The 25,975-nt window shown below is 46.3% G+C and overlaps 1 protein-coding gene across 1 annotated transcript in view; it reads right to left on the bottom strand.

The window, feature by feature from the left end:
- Positions 1-24,873, bottom strand: part of ANKRD33B (ankyrin repeat domain 33B) — a 320,573-nt gene extending 295,700 nt beyond the window's left edge. The window contains exon 1 of the mRNA XM_078685746.1: positions 23,635-24,873. Within this exon, the coding sequence (XP_078541872.1) occupies positions 23,635-24,213 (579 nt within the window). The 5' untranslated portion in view covers positions 24,214-24,873. The remainder of the gene's footprint in view (positions 1-23,634) is intronic.
- Between the last annotated feature and the right edge of the window lie 1,102 nt (positions 24,874-25,975).

The raw sequence follows: 25,975 nt of genomic DNA, 5'->3' as shown, positions 1-25,975 counted from the left end.
TGACCCAATCAGTCCCGCCTTCCACAGCCGCTCTCGGGTGTAATAGGCCCTATGGAGATACTTGAATTGAATGAACCTAAGCCGCATTGCAATTGCAGTCCCCCGTGGGGATTCCAGGGCTTCCCTCCAATCATCTTCGTCTAGGGGACCAACATCTGCCTCCCAGGCCGCCCTCAGGGGAAGCAGGGTGGAGGAGCAATGAGTGACTATCGTTTGGTAAATACGGGAGACCTTCTTATCTCCGAGGTTTCCCATGAAGACTTTCGCTTCAACTGGGCTAAATTCAGGGAGCGATTCCAGGTTAGCAATACTGGGCGTTAGTGCATGACGAAACTGTAAATAGCGAAAGAATTGGGTCTGGGGCATGTGGAATTCAGTGCTAAGTTCCTGGAACGATTTGAGAGTGACCCCGGACATTACATGTCCCAACAGCGAGATCCCAATTGCATCCCAGCCATCGAACCCCGGCAGCGTGGACAGCTCGGGGAGTCGTCCATTGTTCCACAGCGGCGTTTCCGCTGTTAGTCTACCCCACCAGCCCATGCGACGCAACGCCTGTCGCCACACAGCAAAGACAATTTTCGTGACGCATGGCAATGCCCGCCGCATGTCCCCCATCAGTGAGCGCTCCAGGGCATATGCTGGGTCCCCTCTGTCGCCATACCACCATTCATTAAGTATTAGTAGTTGGGAGGCTTGATAATAGGACAGTAGATCTGAAGTGGCCAGGCCACCACAATACGTGGATAAGAAGCATGTCCGCAGCGCCACCCTGGCAGCTCCCCCAGCCCACAGGAAACGGCCTAAAACAGAGTTGACCTGCCGAAACCACTGGGGAGTGATGGGGTGGGGATAGTTCTGCAATTGGTATAAGAGGCGCGGAAGCGCCACCATTTTGAAAATCGCGGACCTACCGAAGATAGTTAGAGGCATCCGAGACCACGTTTTAACATCTGCCTGAACCCTCTCCCACACAGGCACTATGTTGCGTTCCCAGGCAATGTTCACCGATTCCGACAGGAACACCCCCAGATATTTCAATCCTCTGGTCGCCACCTGCAATCCTGACGCCCAGGGATCTGTCACAGCTCCGCCCCCCAGTACCCACAGGGTGGATTTGCATAGGTTTAGATAAAGGCCCGAGACTTCCCCAAAGATTCGCATAATTTCTAAGACTCGGGCCCCCGAGCGACGCAAATCAGTAAGGAAGAAGAGGACGTCGTCCGCATATAATGCAATTCTATCTACAAGGTTCTCGGTCCACACGAAGCCTCGCATCTGTGCGTCTATGCGCACCCAAGAGGCCAGAGGCTCCATGGCTAAGGCGAATAAGTATGGGGACAATGGGCACTCCTGCCGGGTCCCCCGTCCAATGGGAAACGTTTCTGATACCGCCCCGGCGACCCGCACTGAAGCCGTGATATCCGTGTACAGCAGTTTGATATACGACAGAAACACCGGGCCCAGATTGAGACGAGGCAGGAGCGCAAAGAGGTATGCCCAGCTTGGTCTTGAGGAATTTGACCACTTTTTAATTTCTAAAAAAGTAATCTCCTGGCAAGAGGTTCAAAATAGATATGGCAATCTAAATAAGCCCGGGTTTCTGGAGTATTTGCAGATTGCAAATTTTATCTGTAAATTCAATTTACTGTTAAGTGGTGCGCCAACTAAGCAGGTAAATGGTTTATATAAAGCAAAACTAAAGGAGTTTGGAAATTGGTATTCTCTGCTGAGAAAATGAAACAAGCTCCCCCTGGTTAAAGAATTTTTGGGAAAAATAACCCGGGATACCAATTGTTCTTTCTCTTGCCAGGAATGGCAGTCCGTAGCCCAGTTAGAAAGTAAGGCCCTAAGAGGAGCCAACTTCAAAAGGATGGCTTTTTTGCCCCGTGGTTGGTTAGCTTACTACACTCCGAAAACTCTTAATAAACGCTATTCGGACGTGGAAAATAAATGTTTTCGATGCCAGGCTCAAGGCGAGGGAGATTGGCTCCACATATTTTTTACGTGCTCAAAACTCGAAGTATTTTGGAGCCAGATCTTCTTGTCAATAAGCCAGGCAATTACATAGAAGATTGACCCCGAGGCAGAGGTAGCCCTTTTTGGCATTTCCAAAGTGAGGTCTGACTTGACCAAAGCCGAAGAGACATATACGGCGATTTGCTCCTCAGTTGCTCGCTCTTTAATTCTCCAAAATAGGAGATCTGAAGATGTACCATCCTACTCTAAATGGCTAAATAAAATGCAAAGGACAATGAGGTTTGAAGAAGCTTATACCAAGAGGGTCGGTGCAACTAAAAAATTCACAACGGTTTGAAATTTTTCCGATAATTGGAAAACAATGATAGAAACTGAGCACTTTAGCACATTGCACTTTGAGTTTCTATACTTAAGGGAAGGCACAATTGCATCTTCATGTCATAGTTCTTTGTATAGATATAATGCTTACTTCACTAATATAGGGATCTATATGGTTGTTTGCTATGTCTCTATAATCAAGGGTACAAGTGATTAAAGGTCAACAATTACAGGTTATCCTGAGGGCATGTAATAATGTAAACAAGGTCTGTTACCATGTCAAGCCTGCGATATTTTAGCATGTAGCACTCTAGCACTTTAGATACTTTAGATATTAAGGTAGTAAGATCATGTCTTTCTTAAATTATTGCATGGTACAGCCAGACTCTTGTTGTCTTTTTAAATATTTGATGATTAGGTGCGGTTATTTAATCCAGATAGGTTCCAGCTAACAAGTGAATAAGAATGTGTTTTATCCTAATTGGCGGTTTTATACTCCTGACAATCAATTATATCACAATATATGTATTGCCTTTATGCTCTGCTCAACAAAAATACATTTAAAAAAAAAAAGAACATGTGCCTTGATAACAAGACTGGGCATCTCTGGGTCAAGTTTCTTATATAGAAGATGAAGCAGGATTAAGTGTCTTTTCTCGTCTGTCCCATAACATATCCATTACTCTGACAATCCTCAACTTATGAACATTGTAACAAATCTAAGTAGCACAATAATAATACCTGTGTCAGTTGACAGTACAATGATTCGATTAGAACCATTTCAAATAGCCCACTCAACATGTTGCACAACAGGAAGGTCAGCTTCCTCCAATTTGTTGTTAAGTTCTTGAACTATATTGCCCATACCTTTTGAATATATCTCTGCAGGCACCAACTCCTCATTGATAATCATTCCACTTGCAATCATTGGAAATTCAGTGTTCAATGAAGCATCAGCAATGTTTTGGTGAGTTAACATCTCCAAGTCCATCTTGTTCAATGTTAATGACCAGAATTCATCAATTTGCACAGGCATAGGTGTTGAATATTTGATGCAGGCAAGGTCAATTGTTCCACTTGTAGACATTCATCTGATTCTCTCACATTCTTTGACAGATAGTTCAAGATAACTGTCAAAGACAATGTGCAGTTCTTGCTATGTACACACTGACTTTGATATCGGTAGAACAGTCTGAACGGCCTCTCTGAAGTTTTGCATGGATGAAATCTTGACCATTCGCAATTGTGACATACAGTTCACAACAACAGCAGTTTTCAACGAGGACCCCTATTTGAACTGAAATTCTTCAGATGAAAGTTTTTTTTGAGCTCTTGTATGAGTTTGTACTTTACTGGTTTGATTGCGTCATTTCCAATAAATAATGCATTTGTTGGAAGAAGATAATGAGACGGAATGCCCTAGATAAATCCACCCCTTTTCTATTGCTACATCCATCTCTTTATGTGCTTGCAAAAGTTTTTTTTGTAACCTGTTTTGTAGTGGCTGGTTGAACGAAATTCTTGCTACGGCAATTAAAACGTGGAAGTTTAGCTTTAGTAATTATGTCAAACAGCTTTTTCTCTTTCAATACAATTGTCTCCTGCTTCAGTTCTGTGTATAATTTCGATCCATTTTCCAGAAATCTAGTAGGCATGTCTTTTTATCATTATCCACATATTATTTGGTCACAAAGTTGTGCAGTCGCACAGGGTCAGTCATTTCAAAGGGGTTTCCTTGCTGCTGCATGAAATGAAGGATGTGTCGGCATGTTTATTAAAACGTTCCCCTCTATTTCCCCCAAGTTCGTGGTGAGGAACAGATCATGATGGTTCATTAATTTTGAATGTGTCATCTCAGTGAAAACATTGCAAACTTCATGGTAAACTATATGCCATTGAGCAAACATAATGACTGTCACGTGTCTGACCAACAATTCCCTTGGAGCTTTTCTGTGATCTCTGGATCATCTGTTCAAGTTTCAAGCACATTTGAGAAAGCAGGATGGTTAATAAAGCAATTGTGAACGTGCAGTTATTATATTAAAGCAGTTTGCATCCAGCTCTTAGATGAAAGTTAATAGTTCACTGTTGTATGCTAGGATTTTAACTTACAAACTGCAAGTAACAAAACAGGGTAATGTGCCTGCCGCTGTCGCAGTGTTCTTTGCACTGCGTCATAAATCAGGTGTAGACAGTAGCATTGCACCAGTAGGCAGGCAGTGTCAGCTGCTGCTCCCTATGCTATTGCCTCATGGATATGCTCAATATTGGTGTCAGCACACCTGTGTCCACGTGATGTAAGCAAATGCTTCATAGAAACGCCGTTTTGTTTAATGTCACGCGAAAAGGGCCACAGTGCCAGTGCAACCTGCCAGGGTGTGCGATGTGATCATCAAACAACAGGAGCAGTGCATACCCACGGACAACCAATCGTGCTTCAAGAAACATCTTTAGTTTGAGATGGACCTCTTGGCCTATACATGCCAAGCAATCATTACATGGCATTGATGAGCTGCACCAGGCACATGCTACCTGTTATCTTGTCCATTATACCTTAATAGCAGTGTCAGTTCTTTATAACCCGATGTATAGAAACCCGTAGCCCTATCACATTTTTATGGGTATTGTGGTCGGCTAATATTATTTTGACTGTTTTTTATCAGTTGTGTGGTTTTAAGAGCATTGTTAGCCGTCTGCCACATGTTGTCTTTTCTCTGCTCTACACTGTAATTAACATTTTAATCCAGGCGGGATGTATAGCTGTCACAGATTGACATGAAAAGCTTCTTCATCTTTGCTGTGTCTCCCCAGCTCGGGTAAAACCATCACCTCCATATGATCTCAAACGTACTCAGTGCTAATAATTAATCTTTTCATTTTGCACCACCTAAAGCAAGGGTCATTTATCTATAAGCCGTGGTGCGCTTTTTCCTTGTGCTCAGGGTATGAGCAGTCCTTCGAGCTTCATTGTCTGGTTATCAGATACCAGCAAAGAACTGCTCGAGCAACTCACACTACAGAGATAAATGAGGGAGTCTGCAATGTGGGGATTGCAGCTGACTTTAAAAGTAACACCCAAATGTGGAATGACTGCTGATGTTTACTAGAAAGCCATGTTGGTTCTGAAGAAATATGTCCTTTGCTTATGGAAAAAGCGCCTGCAGCCACCAGGGTGGGGAAATCATCACATTCCAGCCTAGATTTTAAACTGAGCAGGAGGCCAGCCATCTGAGATTTACTTTTACATACTGGCTTATGAAATAGGGTTGGACATCCAGTTACAAAGAGTAGATTATTTACAAACTCTTAGGGCAGTGACCTCAGTATAGACTTGCCCTGTTGCTAGTATATTTAACCTATAGGAGGGCAGCCAGTTCTGATACTATGCAGGGATATTCTTTTCTGCCCAATGGACACCAACATTGAGCAAAGGGGATCATGTGCTGCAAAAGAAATGATTGACATTACTGAACGTGGTTGCATATTTTTTTCAGGTTTAATGGGCAATATGGAAGCCTTTTACTGAGTTACCCTCTGCTGTGCTGTTGTGACCCCGTGTATCTGGTCAGGCTCAGCCAGCTGGCCTAAAGTTACCCCAATCTTTACTTCCATGCTCGATTGTTCCAAGCTTGTGAGGATGCTTTTCCCTGCCACATCACACCTCTTACTGGCATTGGTAGAAAGAGACAACCAATGGTCTGAGAGGCCCGTGTGTCTGGTATGTCTTAAAGCGTGACGTGTTTTCTAAACTTTTAAACAGCGCAGCAGTAGGGCAAATTTTGCCTTGATAACTGAGAATATTGTTTGCTCAATTTCAGCTTAGTGGCCTCTGTTTGGTTGCAAGGGCCTAGTTTTACCTCTACTGTACTATTTGCGTCCTCCCGTTGTGATGTTACCCGGTGGGGTGTTCTCGTTTCTTATCAGCAGGCCATGGCTCAGTTTTCATAACATGTACTATTTCCGGTTGGCTCACGCACACATTTTCAAACGGGGTGGACCCAGATTAGACCTGAATTCTCAACTGCTAAAATGCCATGCGTGTCACCTCCTTAAGGCAAATAAAGTTACAGTTGGAACCACTACTCCTGGAGAATGTGTGTAATGAATTTTGCTTAGTGCTTTTTTGCTCAGCTGCATACGGGGACCGTTTTGTAAGGTGACATTTCCATCATTTTTCTTTTTATATACGCTTTTGCCAGTAAAATCATAAAATCCTGCACAACTAGTTTAACCTGAAAGCCTCTTCCTTATTCTCTGTGCATATATGTACTAATTGGAATGTTTGAGAGGCCGAGTCACCTCACTGGTTTCCAATTTTTTCGATCTTTGAGGAATTTTGCACAAACTAACGTAGGTGTCAGAGCAAACTAGCGTAGGTGTCAGAGCAACTGTACTCAAGGTTTGTTTGTGGATCTTTTTTATTTTCAAAGACCATTTAATCTTTAAAAACAATGCACAGACCCGGGCTCGAGCTCTGGCCTTAGGGACGCAAGGCACACAAGCAGGTCTGTGTTCGGAGTGCCAGTGCATGCCAAAAAGTGCAAACTGTGAACAACAAACAGCTAAAACCCTTTTAAGACGGGAGCTAATGACAGGCTGCCCCGGGCTACCCTTAGTGCCACAGGATGGCACAGACCCCAAAGAGCGGTCTAGTGTTCGGGACTCGGAGGGTCCCCAGTGATGTTACTTACGGCGAGGCCTTTATTAGCGCGGACTGTACCCGAAGGCGTCAGAGCGCTTCACAATGGGAACAGACTGATACAGGAGAGCACGATTATGAACACATTACACAAGCAAACGCTAAGCTACAGGAAGCAAAGTGACATACGTGAGCAAACAATTCAAGGGGTAGCAAACGGTGCATTGCAGGAGGAAAAAGAGACATGTGTGCAAGTTTCAATTGCGTACAATGTACAAGTAGAGGTAAATTAGTGCAATAAAGTGCAGACACTCAAACACAAGAACAATCGTTATGCAGGCAATGGTGGCACTTGTGCATATACTGGAAGCAAAGACATTATAAGGGGTAGCATACAGTGTGTTACATGAGGAGAGTGACGTGTGCTTGTTACAATAGAGTACCTGACACAGGTAGCAGGATGATACTGCAATAATTGGCAGACTCTCCAACCACAAGAACACACTGGGAAGACACTTCCGTAGTCAAGGAGAATAGAATTTTCCATATTAAAAGGTCTTCCTTCAGAAGAGGGCATGAAGGAAATGTGGAGGTGTCTTTGAAGGAGGTGAACTTTGAGGTCAGTTTGAATGCCTGGGAGGAGGAGGTGTTTCTGAGAAGAATTGTAAGGGGACGAGTTCAGAAGTGACTCTAAATCACACACTCCAAGTGCAATGGTCATTATCAAACTTAGCAAGTGAATATTGACTTAAGTTTTTAGACTCTACACTTCTGCATCAGGCGCTGGGGGTACGCAAGTATGTGCCCCACCCAACTCCTTACGATATTGTATTGTGGGCAAACTAGTTCTCGTAACTGACAAACAAGCTAGGCCTCGGTGGCGTGGGGGGCATTGATGGCCCTGTCTCATTGCAGATAATCCATATTGCTATAGGGAGGGGGGGCGGGGCTTCTAATGAATGTTTTATTTCTCAAATACAGGAACCGCGCTGGAGAACCGCCCTACTCACATGGGGGTCCACCTGAACTGTGCATAGTAGGTAGCCCCTGTGCAATAATTGGATGTTATCTCTTGTAAAAACAACTGATGCGGCTGGGCAATTTGTTGTCTTACTGGCCAGTAATTGGGGTGTTCTCTCTTTAGGCATTGGCAGAGTGTGGGCAAATCAGGCATTCCCTGTGACAAAAATGAAATGTGTTGTCTTTTAAACAACTGGTGTATCTGGGCATATCATGCATCCCATGTGCAATAAGGGAATGTGGGGTTCTGGGTCAGCACGCCCAGGATTGGAGTGTAACCTGTTTTCTAATTTCAGGACAAGCGGATCAAGTACACAGGCACCACTCTGAATAGGACAGGTGGGAATGGAAGCAGGAATGGCCAGGGGTGCTACGGGCTCGGAGCCTGAATGCTGTTCCTGGGTTAAGTGCTCTTGGTGGGCAAGGGACAACCTGGTTTCTGACTTCTTGTAGGGGAAAGTAGAAGCAGTGTAGTGCGTGGCGGTTGTGCATTTACCATGCCCCCCTTACACATCAGCCCCAGTTGTGCTTAAGTACATTATGCAACTGTTGGCCGCAGCTCATAGGTGACAGGAGGGGTAACCACAAGGGTAGATGGGCAGAAGACTGGTATGGTTTTCATTGGTGGGGTGCCCAGGGGTCTTCTCCAAAACTTATTTGAAGGTTAGTACTTGTGTCACACTATAGGGTTGCACACAGCGGGGTAGAGGGCCTGTCCAGGTGGGCAGGGGCAACGGTATTGTCAAGTGTGGACTTCCCTATGCGTGGCTAGGGCCCGCCAAGATCATGAGGGACAGTTGCCTTCGGCCCAGGGCATCCTTTTAGCCTTAAGGGGGCCTGGTTCACTTCTCTGGACACACTGCTGTGGGATACAAATGGGTCAGTTCTGTTGGGACATATGCTCCATTGGGTAGAGCTCCTTAGAGGAAGGCGTGTGCAGCATGGACCTGGGGTAGCCAGCTCAGGCTTGCTCCTGGGTTTGGAAGTTGATGTGATGGGCCAAGGGGTGCTGAACCTTGTGTAAATGATGTAGTACAGCATCTAGTTTACCAGTTCGGTATGAGACCATCATTACCAACAGCAGCTGCTTATATGAATAGCAGTATAGCCTCTTTTAGTTCGCCCAGGGTTGGGGCGGGCAAGGTCAGCAGCTCGGCAGCTGGAAACGGATTAGAGAATAATGATATCCGGGTCAGAGCAATGTGCACTCGGCAGTCAAGCAAACTAGTTTCAACAGAATCCTGATACACTGTCGGGAATAAATGCAAGGTTATGGGCTACACATAAATTGGCCTTTCTGTGTGCAGGGGGCATGAGTGAGCCATTCCCAGGAGGGTGCGATTGGCCTTGACAGTGCTGAATTGGAGGTGATGGAGCATGAATAGGAACATCTCCAGAGCACAGTTTCCAGTGATACTTGAGAGGTTCAGGGACATTTCTGATCAGTTCACAGTCCTGTGGAGCGGCAGAACTGATAGGGGATTTTGGTTGCTGGGCAGCACAGCTGTCCAGAGGAGGAAAGGACATGTCTTTGCTTGAGCTTAGGGAGGCCTCTGAGGGAACAGGCTGTAGGTCACTGGGTCTAGAGGGCCACTCACGCCACTTTTGAGGCAGCTCTCTTTTCAGCAACTTTTGCGCTGGCTTTTTGTGGTTTATTGAGAATGGGGAGCTAGGGGCGAGTTCCAAACAGGACACACCAGGAGTAGCCTTGTGCAGACGGGTGCTGTTCTGACGGGTGAGGTCCTGACTCTAAGGTTGAGGAGATCTAAAACGGACCAGGAAAGGGCAAGAAAAGTTATATTGTTAAACAGGTTGGAAGTGCCAAGTACTGCCCAGTGCGCCTAGTTGCGAGATATTTGGCGCTGCGCCCCCCCCCCCCTGGCGAGGGGCCTCCGGAAGCATGCTGATGGGACCCTTTGACCAAATACCAAGTACAGCGCATTATGGAGGTGTTTGGTATTCGCAGGCAACAAGGTCCAAAGGTCCAGGGCAAGCGCTTTTGCAGCCACTCCTTTGGAATAGGGAGAGCAACCAAGGCTTTCCAGGCAGGCTTGCCAGTGGAACACATAAAACAAGCGGGGCGTTGAGTCAAGTTGCTACAAGAATTACATACATCCTTAAGAGGCAGGTTTAGGCACTGACCGCAAATTTTGATGTGCCGTTGTTGTGCGACCTGGAGTCGGTGTAATCATGTTTGCAGTGTTTGAAGAATTTGGTTGGTGTACATAATGAACGATGTGTAAAACACCTGCCTGGGGCGCAGGGGCCTGCTGCACATGATGAGGAGCACTTTGTGCGAGATGAACAACTTGCCGGGGACCTGTGAGTTATGGTGGTCCGAAACTACCCCGAGGCTTTATTGGCGGGGCGCAAGGACAGGGGAGGCGATGGAGACCTCTCGCAGGCGGGTCAACAGCGCTATGTGCAAATTCACTGAGCAACGTGGATTTGGTTTCATTAGACAGGGGTTGCTACATGCAAAATGCACAGGGAGCTTTGACGAAGATGGTATACACCTATCAGAAGTGGGGATGGCCCTCTTCCTGCTAGATTTAGCGGAAGCACTAGTAGCAGCAGGGTAATTAAAAGATCACTAGAAGGTGGGGGGGCTCTGGGGCGGCGGCGGCCACACCCAGAGCCATGGCGGAGTTACAGGGCGATCCAACGCTGGAAGGACAGAGGGGTACCCTCTACAGGAGCACAGTAAGGGTGCGAGAGCCAATTATCCCCAGGGAGATCCTCGGTGGGATCCTGGAGGAGTGACAGCGCCCCGCTAGTCCTTCGGGCGGTTGTGGACCTGAGCAACCGGGGGTTGCATGCAACGCTCAGCCCCCCCGAGGGGGAGGGGTGTGAGTAAGGGGTGGACTGGAGGTCTGCTGGGGGGAGGGGGTTAGACCTTCACCCCAATATTGACAACGCCCCCGCAGTTAACACCACAGGGGGGTTTCTGGCTCATCAGGTGGGCAGATCGCGAGGGGCGGCCTGACCCTGGATCGCCCGTAAGATAACCCAACGCGTTGGCATAATGTTTATGCAAATAAAGCTGCAACAACTTTCTCCAACAAAAACATTGTGTGGTGTCTGTTATTTGGGAAATTGTTGTGAGCGGTTTGGGGTATGGGCCGATATTGACACTATGACAGGCTGCCCCGGGCCACCGAAGGGGGCCACCTACGAGGGTGGCCACCCTTAGTGCCACAGGATGGCACAGACCCCAAAGAGCGGTCTAGTGTTCGGGACTCGGAGGTTACCCAGTGATGTCACTTCCGGCGGGGGAGGGGTCAGGGCCAAAGGTATATGGCCCGGGGTCGCGGAACTGGTGCCCTCTTTGACCCCTGACCGGCCACGGGGACGGACCCTCTTCCCCCTTGACTCGGATGAGCGGTGCTGCCCGGACGCTGTTTTCCCTCCCTACCGCTAACCCGGCTATCGGGCAGCAAGGGGGGTAGTTATCTAATACTATTTTGCTTTGTGTTGCAGGCAGAGTTACAGGGCGATCCAACGCTGCAAGGTACAGAGGGGTACCCTCTACAGGAGCACAGTAAGGGTGCGAGAGCCAATTATCCCCAGGGAGATCCTCAGTGGGATCCTGGAGGAGTGACGGCGCTCCGTTAGTCCTTCGGGCGGTTGTGGACCTGAGCAACCGGGGTTGCCTGCAACGCTCAGCCCCCCGAGGGGGAGGGGCGTGAGTAAGGGGTGGACTGGAGGTCTGCCGGGGTTAGGGGGTTAGACCTTCCCCCCCAATATTGACAACGCCCCCACGGTTAACACCACAGGGGGGTTTATGGCTCATCAGGTGGGCAGGTCGCGAGGGGCGGCCTGACCCTGGATCGCCCGTAAGATAACCCAACGTGTTGGCATAATGTTTATGCAAATAAAGCTGCAACAACTTTCTCCAACAAAAACATTGTGTGGTGTCTGGTATTTGGGAAATTGTTGTGAGCGGTTTGGGGTATGGGCCGATATTGGCACTATGACTTCCACAGTGCGGAAGAAAGCCGCTGCCTGAAGCTGTACAGCTACCTCCGGCTGTTGACTGAGACATCTTACACACATCATCTACCCGCAGTGAACATGCAATATCATAATATTTATTAATAACAATAATCGCGGGCACGGCTCACAATACTCGCGGGGGAGGGGGGGTCCCACGGGGGGGGGAAAGGGGCCACTGAGAAGATGAAGCGGGTACAGGCCACAAGCTCAGGGGGCGCCACGCGCATTGGTAACACTCACACATAAGGGAGGTTGTCAATGGAGAGGAAAGGGGCAAGCGAGAGGGTGAAAGAAGGGACGACAGGTTTAGAGGCAGCGACTACAGCAGAGCATCAAAGGGCTGGGGGAGAAGGGAGGGGGGAATGCGAGGAGATAAGGACTCAGAAGGGGGAGGAGGGAAATGCGAGCAGACTTCAAAGGGATGGGCTGAAAGGGAGGGGGAATGCAAGGAGCACAGGAGCCTTAATGAGCTTGAGGAATGCCATATGCCACCTCTGCTCAAGCGCGTGCCCGAGCACATGCACTGTAAGCTGTCGCCAGCAGCATTTTTGGGGTTGCATTTTCTGAAGCCCTTCTTACATAAGGTCTGGCACAGACCATTGCAAGCGATGGGTCAGGCTCTCGACCTAAAAAGCATGCTACAGCAAAAATAACCCAAGTAATGCTGTCTATATGCAACTATTATATGACAGAAAGAATTGAATGCATCATGATTCAATGACATTTTAAGATGTAGAACACACATTGCAGTCCCTCAAGCACTGCAAAGCAAGCACTCCCTAGGTGGCAGAATGATGCACCGCCCAGCCAAGAGCATAAGATACTCCATTGTGTGGAACTAAAGCCCACTGTATATATAGGACTGGTAACAATGTGTGTTGTGCTGGCAAGTGAGAGTTTGCAGACATTACACAGGGCCATAGAGTACTTTTATTGCATGTTCACATGATGTACATTTATGCTTAAAGGTCAAAGGGTGTCATTAGAGGTCTGGATATCCAATGATCACGAATCAAGCAAGGACAGGGGTAGTCAGTATCTGTGCTTTCAAGGTTTAGAGGATGTGTGTTTGAAGGGTAAGGGTGGCTGGAAGTGGCTCACATCTATCCAAGGAGGGCCGTCCACAGGAACAATCCAGTTGAGTTCATTTTGTGGACTGAAACCATACAGCGGAGTACTTGTAGCTGCTGCTCACTGTGAAGGCTTTGGTTGACCTAGTGAAGAGTGTGAGACATATGGAGTGCTGTGGGACTTCCAAATGCAAGCTCTTGCAGCAGTCCAGTTTACTCGTCCCTAGAGTGTTCGTTCGTGATTTTGTGGTCTGGAAGTGGTCGAAAACAATGATTTTTACCACTCACAACTTGGTGGCTGAGGCAGTGGAAAAGATAAATGGCTCGATGTGAAATTTGTGCTCAAAGGTGGGCTGTCTGAAAAGAAAGGAGAATGCCTGTGTGTCATATGTGTACACTTAGCAGAATCCGAAGGAGGAGGTCAAGTGTGACGTTGCAGAGCAAAACCTAAAGGGGGCCCAGCACTGAGCAATCAGGAACACCGACCAACCAAACAACGATAAAAATGAACTACATCTGCCGGTAGAATGGCACAGTGAATTGAATGTTCGCTACTGACAGGTGTGGATTGCATAGGTCAAGAGTCAGAACGCTGACTAGCATCATCAGCACTCCATCTTTCAAAAAGTTAGTATCGTGACTACCATAAATTATGTTATAACACGATGTGTTCTTAAAACGCTTATAAAAGGGAAAAGTCCAGTATTTAGCCCTGTACTAAAGCAAGTCATTATTATTACAATAACTTCAAAGATAATAATGAAGCCGCTTGGCTGAAATACGGATTGAGGTAATGGCCGTAAACCTAGCATAGTGACATCCCATGCAAAGACTGAGAGGAGGTTGGGATTTGGAAGTGAAAACATGGATACATGTGTGATGGAAGTTCCTGCAGATCTTAGTTAGTGAACATCACGTTCTAGTTGGTTAAGCATATTGTGGGAAGATATTTTGGTCATTAGCCACTGAAACACTATTGGCTCTAAGGAAAAGGGAATTTGCAACATTGGGCAGTAGTCGGACGGGCAAGAGCAGTGAGGCTCTGAGTTTTTTGTCAGGGGCTAAGTAACAGCATACTGTAAATATCCTTGGAAAAGGCCCAAGAGGAGTGAACGCGAGAAGCGAGCTGAGGCAGATTAGATCTCTGGAAGGGGAAAGCAAGTGGTTTTAGGGTTGTGGGTAGAACAGGTTGGGTGACACACAGAGTAGCTTGGCTGATAGGAGAGTGCAGAATGGTTCTGAGGGACAGATGTGGGCAGAGTTGAATAAAGCAGATTAGAGTTGAGTGTATGACTGTGGAGGAAGGCTGAGGGTGTTTCTAATAATGTTGATCCTAGAGGAAAAGTATTCTGCATGCAAAGTCACCGAGTCTAGAAACTTTCCTATGTGGTGAGTTGTGTGAGAGTTGTGAAAGTGTAGCTACCCAAAGAGAGTAGCCTGCTGGCATTTCTTCATGACTAGGCTAGCGTTACTGAGGGTGCAAGCAGGAGGAGAAGATTTGAGTAGCATTAATTCGATTCGCATAAAAACACTAATTCCATAAGAATATTACAATATTATATAAATAGCATCTTGATTACAGAAGCAATAAAACATATCATACTTGCAACAATGCTAAAATAGCTCAAAGATACCCTATTTTAATCACAAGGCAGGTTGGCTTGTAAGCCATTATGTTAAGTCATCCAGTTATATTAGGGTCAATTTCTAATGTCATTCTTGATTTAGAGAGACTGAAAGTAGACAAACCACTTTAAAGCACCCTCATATCACAACCATTTCACTTATTTGGTGGATAAGATATTAATCCTGACACGCCAAGCATAAAGCAAATATCTTGTTAGTGTAAACACTAACCATTTTGTGGTGACATATCTAAACACACGTAGAGCTTCTGCTGATCATCTAATGAGAAAAGTCGACATGCCGGAATTATTCACCTTTTTAGGATTTGTGCGTAACAAAGGCAGATAAACATAAAGTGTTCTAAGGATTCAGTGCTAAGGTTACACATGGGACACAGCAGGGTTACTATAGTATTCTTCCATTTACTTTTGATAACATTGAAAGGCAAAATCCCAAACCTGAATTGTAAATAAAATGCACGTGCATGTGGGGGTTCTACTTCATCCATGAACATTTTCAAACTGGAAGCTAGATACTTCTCCTACCTCGCCGCCAAGACCTGTAACACTTTCCCTACCAGCCTCCGACACACCCAGGACCTGCTGGCCTTCACAAGACTTCTCAAGACCTGGCTTTTCGATCAGTAGCAGCCCACTCTCCCCCCCCCCTCCCCCCCCCACCCCCAGCGCCTTGAGACCCTCACGGGTATGTAGCGCGCTTTACAAATGAATGATTGATTGATTGAAGCAATATTTAAAATCCAAAAGCCTGTCAGTTAAAGTGTCGGGAGCGGCAGTTATAATTCCAAAATCCGTTTTTTAAAAGGGGTAACACTTCTTTTGATATCATTTTTGGATCCTCCCTTAATCCCCCCATCTCCAATTTAACCAGACACTGCTTGACCTCCCTAAACCACACCACTCGCCAGCTACTTTTGTCGAGGTTTTGTAATTCAGCTACTGCTTTCTTGACTGGGATCTGTGTGTTCTTAGTCCAAAGTCTTACCCAAAACACTAAAACCTTCAATACAGTGATATATGTAATACTCCTTAGCCCAAGGTCTAACCAGACCGGGAACAGGGGCGTAATTATTGGAAGATTTTAAAGTGATCTTAAATATGTATTTTCCACCACCACAAGGCTCTTCTTCTGTTCCAAAGCCCGCAATTCAGAACCGTAAAGAACAGAACCTTACCCTCTGGTACAATACATTTCTATTGCAGGAGAAATTGGGAGAAAGTCAGATCGATTTAATTTCTTAACTATTGCGGTATCTGCATGCTGGAGCACAAGGCTACTTTTTTGTATATAAGCAGGCCATGTAAAATTAATAGTTACATTTGACCCCAAGATAGTCAAAAATCTTGACCCGGTCTAAAATATTAGAGCGCAGCCTCAACTTCCCTTTAAAAGATATATGAGGATTAAAAGCTATAAACTCAGTCTTGGAGCTGTTCATATCAAAATCGAATTCGTTACAGTCTCTTACAAACCTATATAAATCGTCCTGCATGCCCGTTGGGGTTTTTGAAATTAGCAACGTATTGTCTGTAAAGAGGAGAGAAGGGATTAGGCTGCCTGCTAGTTTAGGGGGATCACCCCCACAATAAACAATGCATTGATTAGCCCATTCATGTATTAAGTAAACAAAATTGGGGCCAAAACACAATCTTGACAGATCCCCTTTGAGACACTTCTATTTTTAGTGAGATTTCCACCTGGGCTCCTCCTGACTTGGACATAGTTGTTTTGGTGGAGTCAAACTATAAGTTGTAACAGGTCAATTGGTAACCCAAGATCCCTCAAGTCAGCCCATAGTTTGGTGCAATTGATGGTACGGAATCATGACCTTTGAAGAAAGCTTGTGCTACAATATCTGCGCTTTAATTAAAACTTTCTATATTCTTAGGGACTGCTTGACTTGATTACAATGTGTTTTGGTCATTTTAAGATGTTTGATTCAGTAAAGGCATAGACGTCAATTTGGTGTCACCAGGGGTGGGAACTGCGACCTCTTGGCGTATCCCTTGTAACCCCCGGCACTGCCCTTGTGACCGTGGCCCCTGTAGTCACAAACACAGTGAAAAAAAGTGGATCCTGTTGTCATCTTCCTTTTAGCTCTTTTAAAACAAAACTGCCCGTGGCTGGGCTGGATACCGTATATTCGAGTGAACTTGGAAATTGCTACAATATATCTGCTCACCTATTATCTCACTTCCATAGCCCCCTCGTGCCCCCAGCATGACCAGGCTTCCCTTGGGTTATTACACTGGTTATTATGTGCAACATTTGACAGTCTGTCATGCTCAGATCGTATAGAATTATAAACGTGGCTGGCCATGTTTATAGATTTGTGTTTATAATAGAGCAAAATAATCTGTGTGGGGAAAAATTATTTAAAAAAATGTGTTAGAATCATTGCAGCCCTTTACGTTTCTTCTTCTATTTAACTGTGTGAATCATGATAATTCATTGCAGTAACTCAGTGCACAATTCAAGCCTCTGTGAAACTCAATATACAAAAGGAGCCACGTTGCACTTCAAATGCTGTAACCCTGAAACAGATATATGACTCCCAGGCCACCGCGCCTTGTGGGGAGCAGGGGAGTAACTAAAAGGCATAATGCTTGAATTTCTGTAAGTAGAGTTAATCATAACCTCAGGATGGTCTGAGGTGTTCTATGGAGGTAGAGTGATATCTTCGGCTGGTTCAGTACCTCCCTCTTTAAATGAGCCATTGGCTCAGAAGAGAGGTGATTCAGATTGGCTGCAGTCAACCCCTTCTGTAGCTGTTCATCTATGTTTGAGGCAGGGTTGTGGAGGGAAGTATTGGGGCTAAAGAGCTGATACAGTCCTGGAAGGCCTGAAGCTTTTTCTGTGCAGATTAAGCACAAGAAAAAAGGGGTCTTCTGATTTTGCATAGCCGAATACAGGGTCAGTTTTGCATGGCTGAGTAATAGGCTGCATAGAATTTACAGTCTAGTATAGAAACAGTATGCAGAGCTCAATAAGGAATGCAAATAGTAGAACGTCTGTTGTGGAGAGTGAACATAGAGAAATATCCTTGCCTTTGCAAAAATCAACCCCAGTGGAACATGGATTTGTGAGAACATTGCAGAACTTCAACCATGATTTCCTCAGCAATGGGGTGGGGTGAAAAATGGGTACAGCGGGCAAGAAGTAAAAATGGTATTCCTCCCACCTCTATGTAGTTATTTGTGCTACATGTCAATCAATCAATCATTTGCAAAGCGCACTACTCACCTGTGAGGGTCTCAAGGCCCTGGGGGTGGAGTGGGGGGCTGGGGGGTTGCTACTGCTCGAACAGCCAGGTCTTGAGTCGTCTCCTGAAGGTCAGTAGGTCCTGGGTCTGCCGTAGGTCGATGGGGAGGGTGTTCCAAGTCTTGGCGGCGAGGTGGGAGAACGATCTTCAGTCGGCGGTCGTTCTTCAGAAGTGTGGGATGGTGGCGAGGGCGAGGTCAGCGGAGCGGAGCTGGTGGTACGGGGTGTAGAAGGCGAGTCGTGTGTTGAGGTATGCTGGTCGGGTGTTGTGGAGTGCCTTGTGGGCATGGGTGAGGAGTTTGAAGGTGATCCTTTTGTTGACGGGGAGCCAGTGTAGGTCTCTCAGGTGTTTTGTGATGTGGCTGTTCCGGGGGATGTTGAGGATGAGGCGTGCAGAGGCGTTCTGTATGCGTTGGAGTCGCTTCTGGAGTTTGGCCGTGGTGCCTGCGTAGAGGGTGTTGCCGTAGGCCAGTTTGCTGCTTACGAGGGCCTGGGTGACCATCCTTCTGGTCTCGGTGGGGATCCATTGGTAGATCTTGCGGAGTAGATCTTGCGGAGCATGCGGAGGGTGTTGAAGCAGCAGGATGAGACGGCGTTGACTTGCTGGGTCATTGATAGCGATGAGTCTAGGATGATTCACAGGTTGCGTGCGTGGTCAGTGGATGTCAGTGCGGCTCCCAGTGTGGCCGGCCATCAGGAGTCATCCCAGGCGGAGGGGGTTGATCCAAGGATGAGGACCTCCGTCTTGTCTGAGTTCAGCTTCAGGCGGCTGTTCTTCATCCTTTCGGCGACGGCCTTCATTCCCTCTTGGAGGTTGGCTTTGGCGGTGGTGGGGTCATTGGTGATGGAGAGGATCAGATGGGTGTCGTCGGTGTATGAGATGATGTTGAGGTGGTGCGATCGGATGATGTTGGCGAGCGGTGCCATGTAGACGTTGAAGAGTGTCGGGCTGAGTGAGGATCCTTGGTGTACGCCGCAGATGATCTTGGTGGCTGCCGAGCGCAAGAAGGGGAGGCGGACACTCTGTGTTCTGCCGGTGAGGAAGGAGGTGGTCCACTCCAGGGCTTTGTCACAGATCCCTGCGTTGTGGAGGCGTGTGCGTAGGGTGTGGTGGCAGACAGTGTCGAAGGTGGCTGACAGGTCCAGGAGGATGAGGGCCACAGTTTCGCCGTTGTCTAGCAAGGTCCTGATGTCGTCGGTGGCGGCGATGAGGGCGGTTTCGGTGCTGTGGTTGCTGCGGAATCCCGATTGGGATGCATCCAGAGCATTGTTCTCTTTAGGAGCAGGGAGATGGGCCTGAAGTTCTTGAGGTCCTTGGGGTCTGCCTTGGGTTTCTTGAGTAAGGTGTTGATCTCGGCATGCTTCCAGCTTTCCGGGAACGTGGCGGTCTCAAAGGAGGTGTTTATGATCTTGCGGAGGTGGGGTGTGATGATGGTGCTTGTTTTGTTGAAGATGTGGTGTGGGCAGGGGTCGGACGGAGATCCGGAGTGGATGGTGCTCATGATTTTGATGGTGTCATTGTCGTTGACGTGGGTCCAGGAGAGCAGGAGGTTGGTGTGGCTGGGGGGCGGTGATTCTGAGGTGTCAGTGGATGTCGGGGGTCTGGGTGTTGAAGCTGTCATGGATGTTTGCGATTTTTCGGTGGAAGAAGGTGGCTAGGGATTTGCAGAGGTTTTGCTGGCGGAAAAGATGGGGTCGAGCGCGTGACCGGCGGAGTGGGTGGGAGTCGGGACGAACTGTTTGAGTCCGATGTTGGGGAGGTTGTCGAGCAGGGTGGCGGAGTTGCTGTCGTTGGTGTTCTCGAGGTGGAAGTTCAGGTCTCTGAGGAGAATGTAGTCCGTGGATACGAGGGTGTGCGTGCTGACGAGTTCGGCGATGGTGTCGCTGAACTGTGGCCATAGTCCGGGGGTCTGTAGGTGAGGGTTCCTCTGAGGGTGGTGTTTGGGTCGATGTGGATCTAGAAGTGCAGGTGTTCGGTGGCGCTGAGGGTGTAACCGGTTTTGGTCGTGATCCTGAGGGTGTTCTTGTGGACGATGGCACAAGGGTGATTTTGTAGCCGTCAGGTGTCGTGAGGGCCAGGAGGTCTGGCACTGGGCGCGGTCCAGGCACGGACGGGCGCAGATGGGCTTGCCTTTGGTGCGCCTTAATAAGGGGAGGTGGGAGGGAGGAGCAGCTGGGAGCGAAGACAAATGGGTGAGGGGGCGGGGCCGCAGGGGCCGGAGTGGTGGGGAAGGTGGAAGGAGGTCTGGACAGCGGGAAAAACGGGCGGAACGAAAACAAGTAGTACAATACAAATAGAGAATCTAAGGCAGAGTGCAGAACAATAAAACAGCAGTGGGGCAGAGTCACAAAATATAATAACAAAACACAACAACAAAATACAACAGTGGTGCAGTGGTAGAACGGATATCTACTGGGGTCCTTGAACTCGTGGCAACAGTGGCAGCAGCGGGTCAGGGACACGGGCACAGGCACAGGCAGGTGGAGCTGTGCGGCGTGGGGAGCGACCTGCCTAGAACAGGGTCAAGGGTCATATTTAAAGTTGCAGTGTCCGGTTTCTCAGAATGCTCCCCTAACGAAAAGAAGTTCGAAAATGTGTTTTCAATGCATTGTTTTAGCCATAATCTGGCACTTTAGTTTACATGCATTTGCCCTTTTTCACCTGGGACAATTGGATTGGGTACTTCTCCTTCTTATAGCCTTCATTACATGACACCTCTCTACATTAAAACATGCCTAGGGCTTGCCAAATCATTTCAAGATGGCAGGACTCCACGTTTCCAGTCCTGGGCCTTCATATAACTAATAAGTGCCCCCTGTAGTTGTAGTCTTAGCTCCCTTCAGTTGAGCGAATGGCACCAGCTACCCAAAGGTAAAAAGTTCCCCGGAGACTGGGTTCTTAATGACCTTGAGTGACCTGCTCATGCTAGAGCCTGTATATGGCATATGCAGCTACACTTCATACTGTGAGGCTGTTTGGTTTGGCTGCCCAAATTACTTTTATGCATGGCTATTTAAGGGTCGCGTGGGCATTTGGGGCATGCTTGTGCATTATAGTCTCTAATTGCCTAGGACTTTGTTAAGCATATAATCGTTGCATCTGTGCAGATGACAGCTTGGCTATGGCATATTAAGAATTTGCTTCTAGCAAATCATGACAATACACTAGCTAATACGTAGTTTATAACCGTATTAGACAGTAATCAGCTGGAGTAGTAGTTTTGTGTTTTTATTATTCTTGTACCTGTTAGTTTTACTTCAATAATGTCACTTCCTGTTTTTTTTAATTTATCATGAATTCATCCGGATCAAATGTCATGTGATGTCACTTACTGTCTGTCATATGATGAAAAAGTGATGGCACTTCTGCTACCCCTGACTTTGGTTAATTTTTCGTACAATCGTAAAAAATGGTCATCTGTATTAACATAATGGAATAATTTGACTTCAATTGATTTGGTAGAAATCTTGTTATTATGTAGATGATTGGGTACTTTAATATATTTATATTGGCTATCTTTTACATCTATGAAGCATTGACGTACAGAGCAAGCACACCAGCCATGACGATGGACAACCCTTGCAGAGTGTATATTTGAAAAAGTAAGGAGGCCCCCTCTTTGGGTTTGTCTGGTACCAGGGGGAAAAAGTTGAAAAACACAGGGTGTCCCAATCTACAGTCCCAAAGGCTGGACTAAGGAACTACTGTATGGGCACATTCGTGGGTCAGACAACAGGACCCAGTGCAGACCTATCTGGTATTTTTAGGTCGCTAAACAAAAAGGCAAGAGGTGAAAAGGGTTCTGGTATGACAGGAATATGAGTGCTGTAAATACCAACGGGTTTGGTATTACTGTTGCTCACACAAAGGGCAATTGACAAAGGTAATCCCAGGTAGTTTTTGTAAAAGTGTATACAAATGTTATTATCACATACAATATAAATTGCTAATATTTGTTTAAAAACATAGGTGATTTCACATCACAATTTATTACACAGTTCTAAAAAAAAGCAAAACATGATACATAAAACAAGAATCACTGTAATGTCGACGCGGCGTTTTGATTTTTTTCTTATAGAACACCTTCTTCAGGACAGATTCTAGATTTAAAAAACACAGAATTACCAACCATTTAAGAGGTATGTAACACCTTGGTTTCTATATACAGATTTAAACATAGGATATTAGTCCATATAGATACTGACTGTAACCATTAGGATTAAGGAAGAGGCAACATTGTTTGACAAAATGTGATTTGTGTATAAATGGTTGCTTATTAATAATATGATTCATGATAAGGTCAATGACAGGAATTGTGTTTAGATAAAAAACGGAGTGCTTGCCAATTAGAAATGTGTACAGACAACAAAGTAGTTTGTAAAAATTTTTATATGAAAACAACACTATGATTATCAATGGTTGGTAATTCTGTGTTTTTTAAATCTAGAATCTGTCCTGAAGAAGGTGTTCTATAAGAAAAAAAAAAAACGCCGCCTCGACATTACAGTGATTTTTGTTTTATGTATCATGTTTTGCTTTTTTTATAACTGTGTAATAAATTGTGATGTGAAATCACCTATGTTTTTAAACAAATATTAGCAATTTATATTGTATGTGATAATAAAACTTGTATACACTTTTACAAAAACTACCTGGGATTACCTTTGTCAATTGCCCTTTGTGTGAGCAACAGTAATACCAAACCCGTTGGTACTTACAGCACTTATATTCCTGTCATACCAGAACCTTTTTCACCTCTTGCCTTTTTGTTCAGCGACCTAAAAATACCAGATAGGTCTGCACTGGGTCCTGTTGTCCGACCCACGAATGTGCACACACAGTAGTTCCTTAGTCCAGCCTTTGGGACTGTAGATTGGGACACCCTGTGTTTTTCAACCCTTGCAGACTCATCGGACAATCATTGTACAATTTATTTTGATGTATCATTGTAATTTGTATGAGGTGCTTATCCTTAGTCTGACAGTCTTATTATTATGTTTGTTAATAAATGGTTCTAAAGGTTTCTAGTATGTGTTATTGTTTATTATTGTTTATTTTCAATGTGCTATTTTGGAAGCACTTATTTCTGGAAACATATAATTCTATGAACCGTAATTAAAATTTGGGAAATTTTGGGTAAAATATAGATTATCTGTACGCACTGGATACTTTAAAAAAATGTAATTTGGTGTGTCTTTCATTGGATACATTTCCAAATAATGCTAATAACACCGACAATAATTTGATGAAATTGCGAATATAAGTGACTCTTCCCAGAGTAATCTTACTCCTGGGAGATACATGGGGTTCATTGTTTTTTGATTAGGCTCTCAGATACAAAGCAAAGGATGAAATGGTGACCAACCCTTGAAATTATGGGCACTGTCTGTAGGCAGAGTTTACTTAATATGTCATCCTCTGATGACATCCCCCCCCACATCTCCATATTAGTGTTCTGGGATTTGATTATTTGTCGTCTATTTAGTCAGTTGCAAGCTGGTAGTTTGACCTTGTTAAGTATCCAGAGCAAATGTGTTTTAATCTTGCAGTCACTCCAGTATCAATGCTGCCTAAGTGCACAGCCCCTAATTACAGGAATTTGGCTTTAAAACCAAACTCTACACAGTAGATTTTACGTCCCCTTTCTCAATGGGGTTGCTCTTGACCTAAGGCTGGAAGATTCCCTAGCAGGTGTCTCTTACCCGGCGATTCCGGTCTGTCTCCAGCACCTCAGCCTCGCTCACCCCCTGGCGGATCAGAGCCTTCAACACTACTGGGTTGTTGGTGCAGCAGGCCCGGAAGACAGACAGTGGCTCGGGGCTCTCCACGCTCTCCCAGCTGCGGAAGCTGCCCTCGCTAAATTCATCGCATTCCACCTCATCCTCATCATCATCATCATCATCATCCAGGCCTGGAGACCCTCGAAAAGCCGTCCGTTCCACATCCGGTGGGTAAAATGAGTCATCAGAAGCGATGCTGCGAGTGTCCGGAAGGTCGGAAAAGTCATCGTACTCCTCATAGTCCTCCTCATCCTCATCATTCTCACTGGGACCCTTGGAGCTTCGGGACTGGCGCCGCAACACAGGTGGAGGAGGAATGGCGGCCAAGAGCTGTGGTAAAGGGTCTCCAGCTCCACGCCAAGCAAGGACTCCTGACCTTGTGGGATCACTTGGTTCCCTCACCTCATCTTCCTCTTCTACATCTTGAAGGAGGGCTTCGACCTTATTCCTTCCTCCACTCACTACTCCTGAAACATCTCGGGTCCCAGAAAGCAGCACCATGAGTAAATCCCTTCCTCTAGCTCCCTGTCAATGCTCGTATAAGAGGTCCTTTAACCAAAACAACCACACTAACCCAACCCAACCCCAAATTGTCTGTTGTGGTTGGTGCAAAATGTGTGGGTTTAGCAATCAAGCTTGCAGAAAGTACAGAAGTCTAGGAACTCGCCCTAACCAATAACAAAAGTGAGGGTATAATCTCCTCAGTGGCATTTCTGATGTTAACCAGAGGGACTAAATGAATTCTGTAACCATAGTTTCAGAATGAAAATTGAAGGTGGTAAACACCATATAATTCAACTAACAAGCAAAATATAAAAAGCAAAATTAACTATTTTTCTCCATTCTCTAACTAAATGCACCTGAGTAGTGACAAATATGTTTGGAATGGGGTGGACGCTTGATAAATCTATTTTCAAAAATTTGTCAGAGGCAAAAATCAGCGCAGCTCGCTCTCCACAGAGAACATACCGCCAACACCAACACCTAGAAATGGAAGGGAAGTACTAATACCTCACCCTCTTCCGCCCTTAAAACTCCAGAATCTGACAATCGCCTCCTCCCCTCAGGGGCAAGGAGGGTCAAAGGTTTGGCAGCAAAGCACCTCCTTCATTTTCTAAAGGTTCCCCGGGGTACAATCATCCGGCTTTCAACACTTTTAGAATAGTGGGAAGGATTGTAAGCTGAACCAGAGTACCAGGACCCTAAATGTTTGTGCTCTCGCCCCCACCCTCACTCAAGAGGAGGGCCGGAGGAGGACGTGGCTTCTTTTCCAGCGAGGAGTCATTTCCTGACACTATATTGGCCGCTTGGACGCGTTCTCTCCAGGCGGTAAAGCTGAACGGTCGCTCCCCAGAAGGAGTTGTTGGCAGCGCCGCTTCTCATTTCCAGGAAGCTGTCCCGGGCCTCGTCTACCCTCCCGCGGGTTGAGCTCTGTATGCGCTGCCTCCACCAAAGAGGGGACACGAGGGGCAAAGCCAAATGATCATGGACTCAGCGACCAGCACCACGGGCCGCGGCACATCCATGGACTGGCCCTCGCTAGATCCACCGGCTCCCACCGCTGAAAGCCTCAGGGTAAAACAGCTTGTCTTTGCTGTTTATTTTCCAAAAGCAAAACGAAAGAACTCCAATAAAAGCGCCGAAAGCAGATATCCTGAACAGCCGGACGTTGAAACAGCCGGAGAAAGGGATTTCCGCAGAGGAGGGATGTGCTTTCGCACAGACAACAGTAATATCTCCTTTTCCCCAAGCTGAAATGTTACCAGTGCAGAATATTTTGCCACCGTCTACAAATTCAGATAAACTTTCTGCGGTCCACCCAAGCCAGATGATGCAGTCGCCATGACAACAAAAGTCCTGAAAACTCATTTTCAAATGATGCCATCTTTGGAAGTAAAAAAAACAAGGGTAACGCGACGTTACGGTGCAAGTATTGCAGGTGCCGGAGGGCAGAGAAATGGTGGGCTAGAGAGACTGGTGCAAAAGTCCCAGCCCGTAATCCGATCAGAATCTCTGAGAAGATTGAGGCCCCGGCTTAGCGTGTTGACATCATGGGTCCATTTTATAAGAGATTTAAACAGGAAAGACAAGCTGCTGTCCTGTTAGCGATTTTCAAACGGGGAAGACGAATGCACACATGTAGCGGGTACCTAGCAAGCAACACCCTGCTGTTTGCTCTGTCTACTCACTATACTTTTTATTAAGGTTACTTGTTTATTAAGGTCTAGCGTTTTACACAATATATTTAAAGGGTAACCACTAC

Source organism: Lissotriton helveticus, chromosome 4_1, assembly GCF_964261635.1.
Source record: "Lissotriton helveticus chromosome 4_1, aLisHel1.1, whole genome shotgun sequence".
Classification (NCBI taxonomy): domain Eukaryota; kingdom Metazoa; phylum Chordata; class Amphibia; order Caudata; family Salamandridae; genus Lissotriton; species Lissotriton helveticus.
Note: the sequence above shows the minus strand (reverse complement) of the source record. Positions and strands in the feature narration are given on the sequence as shown.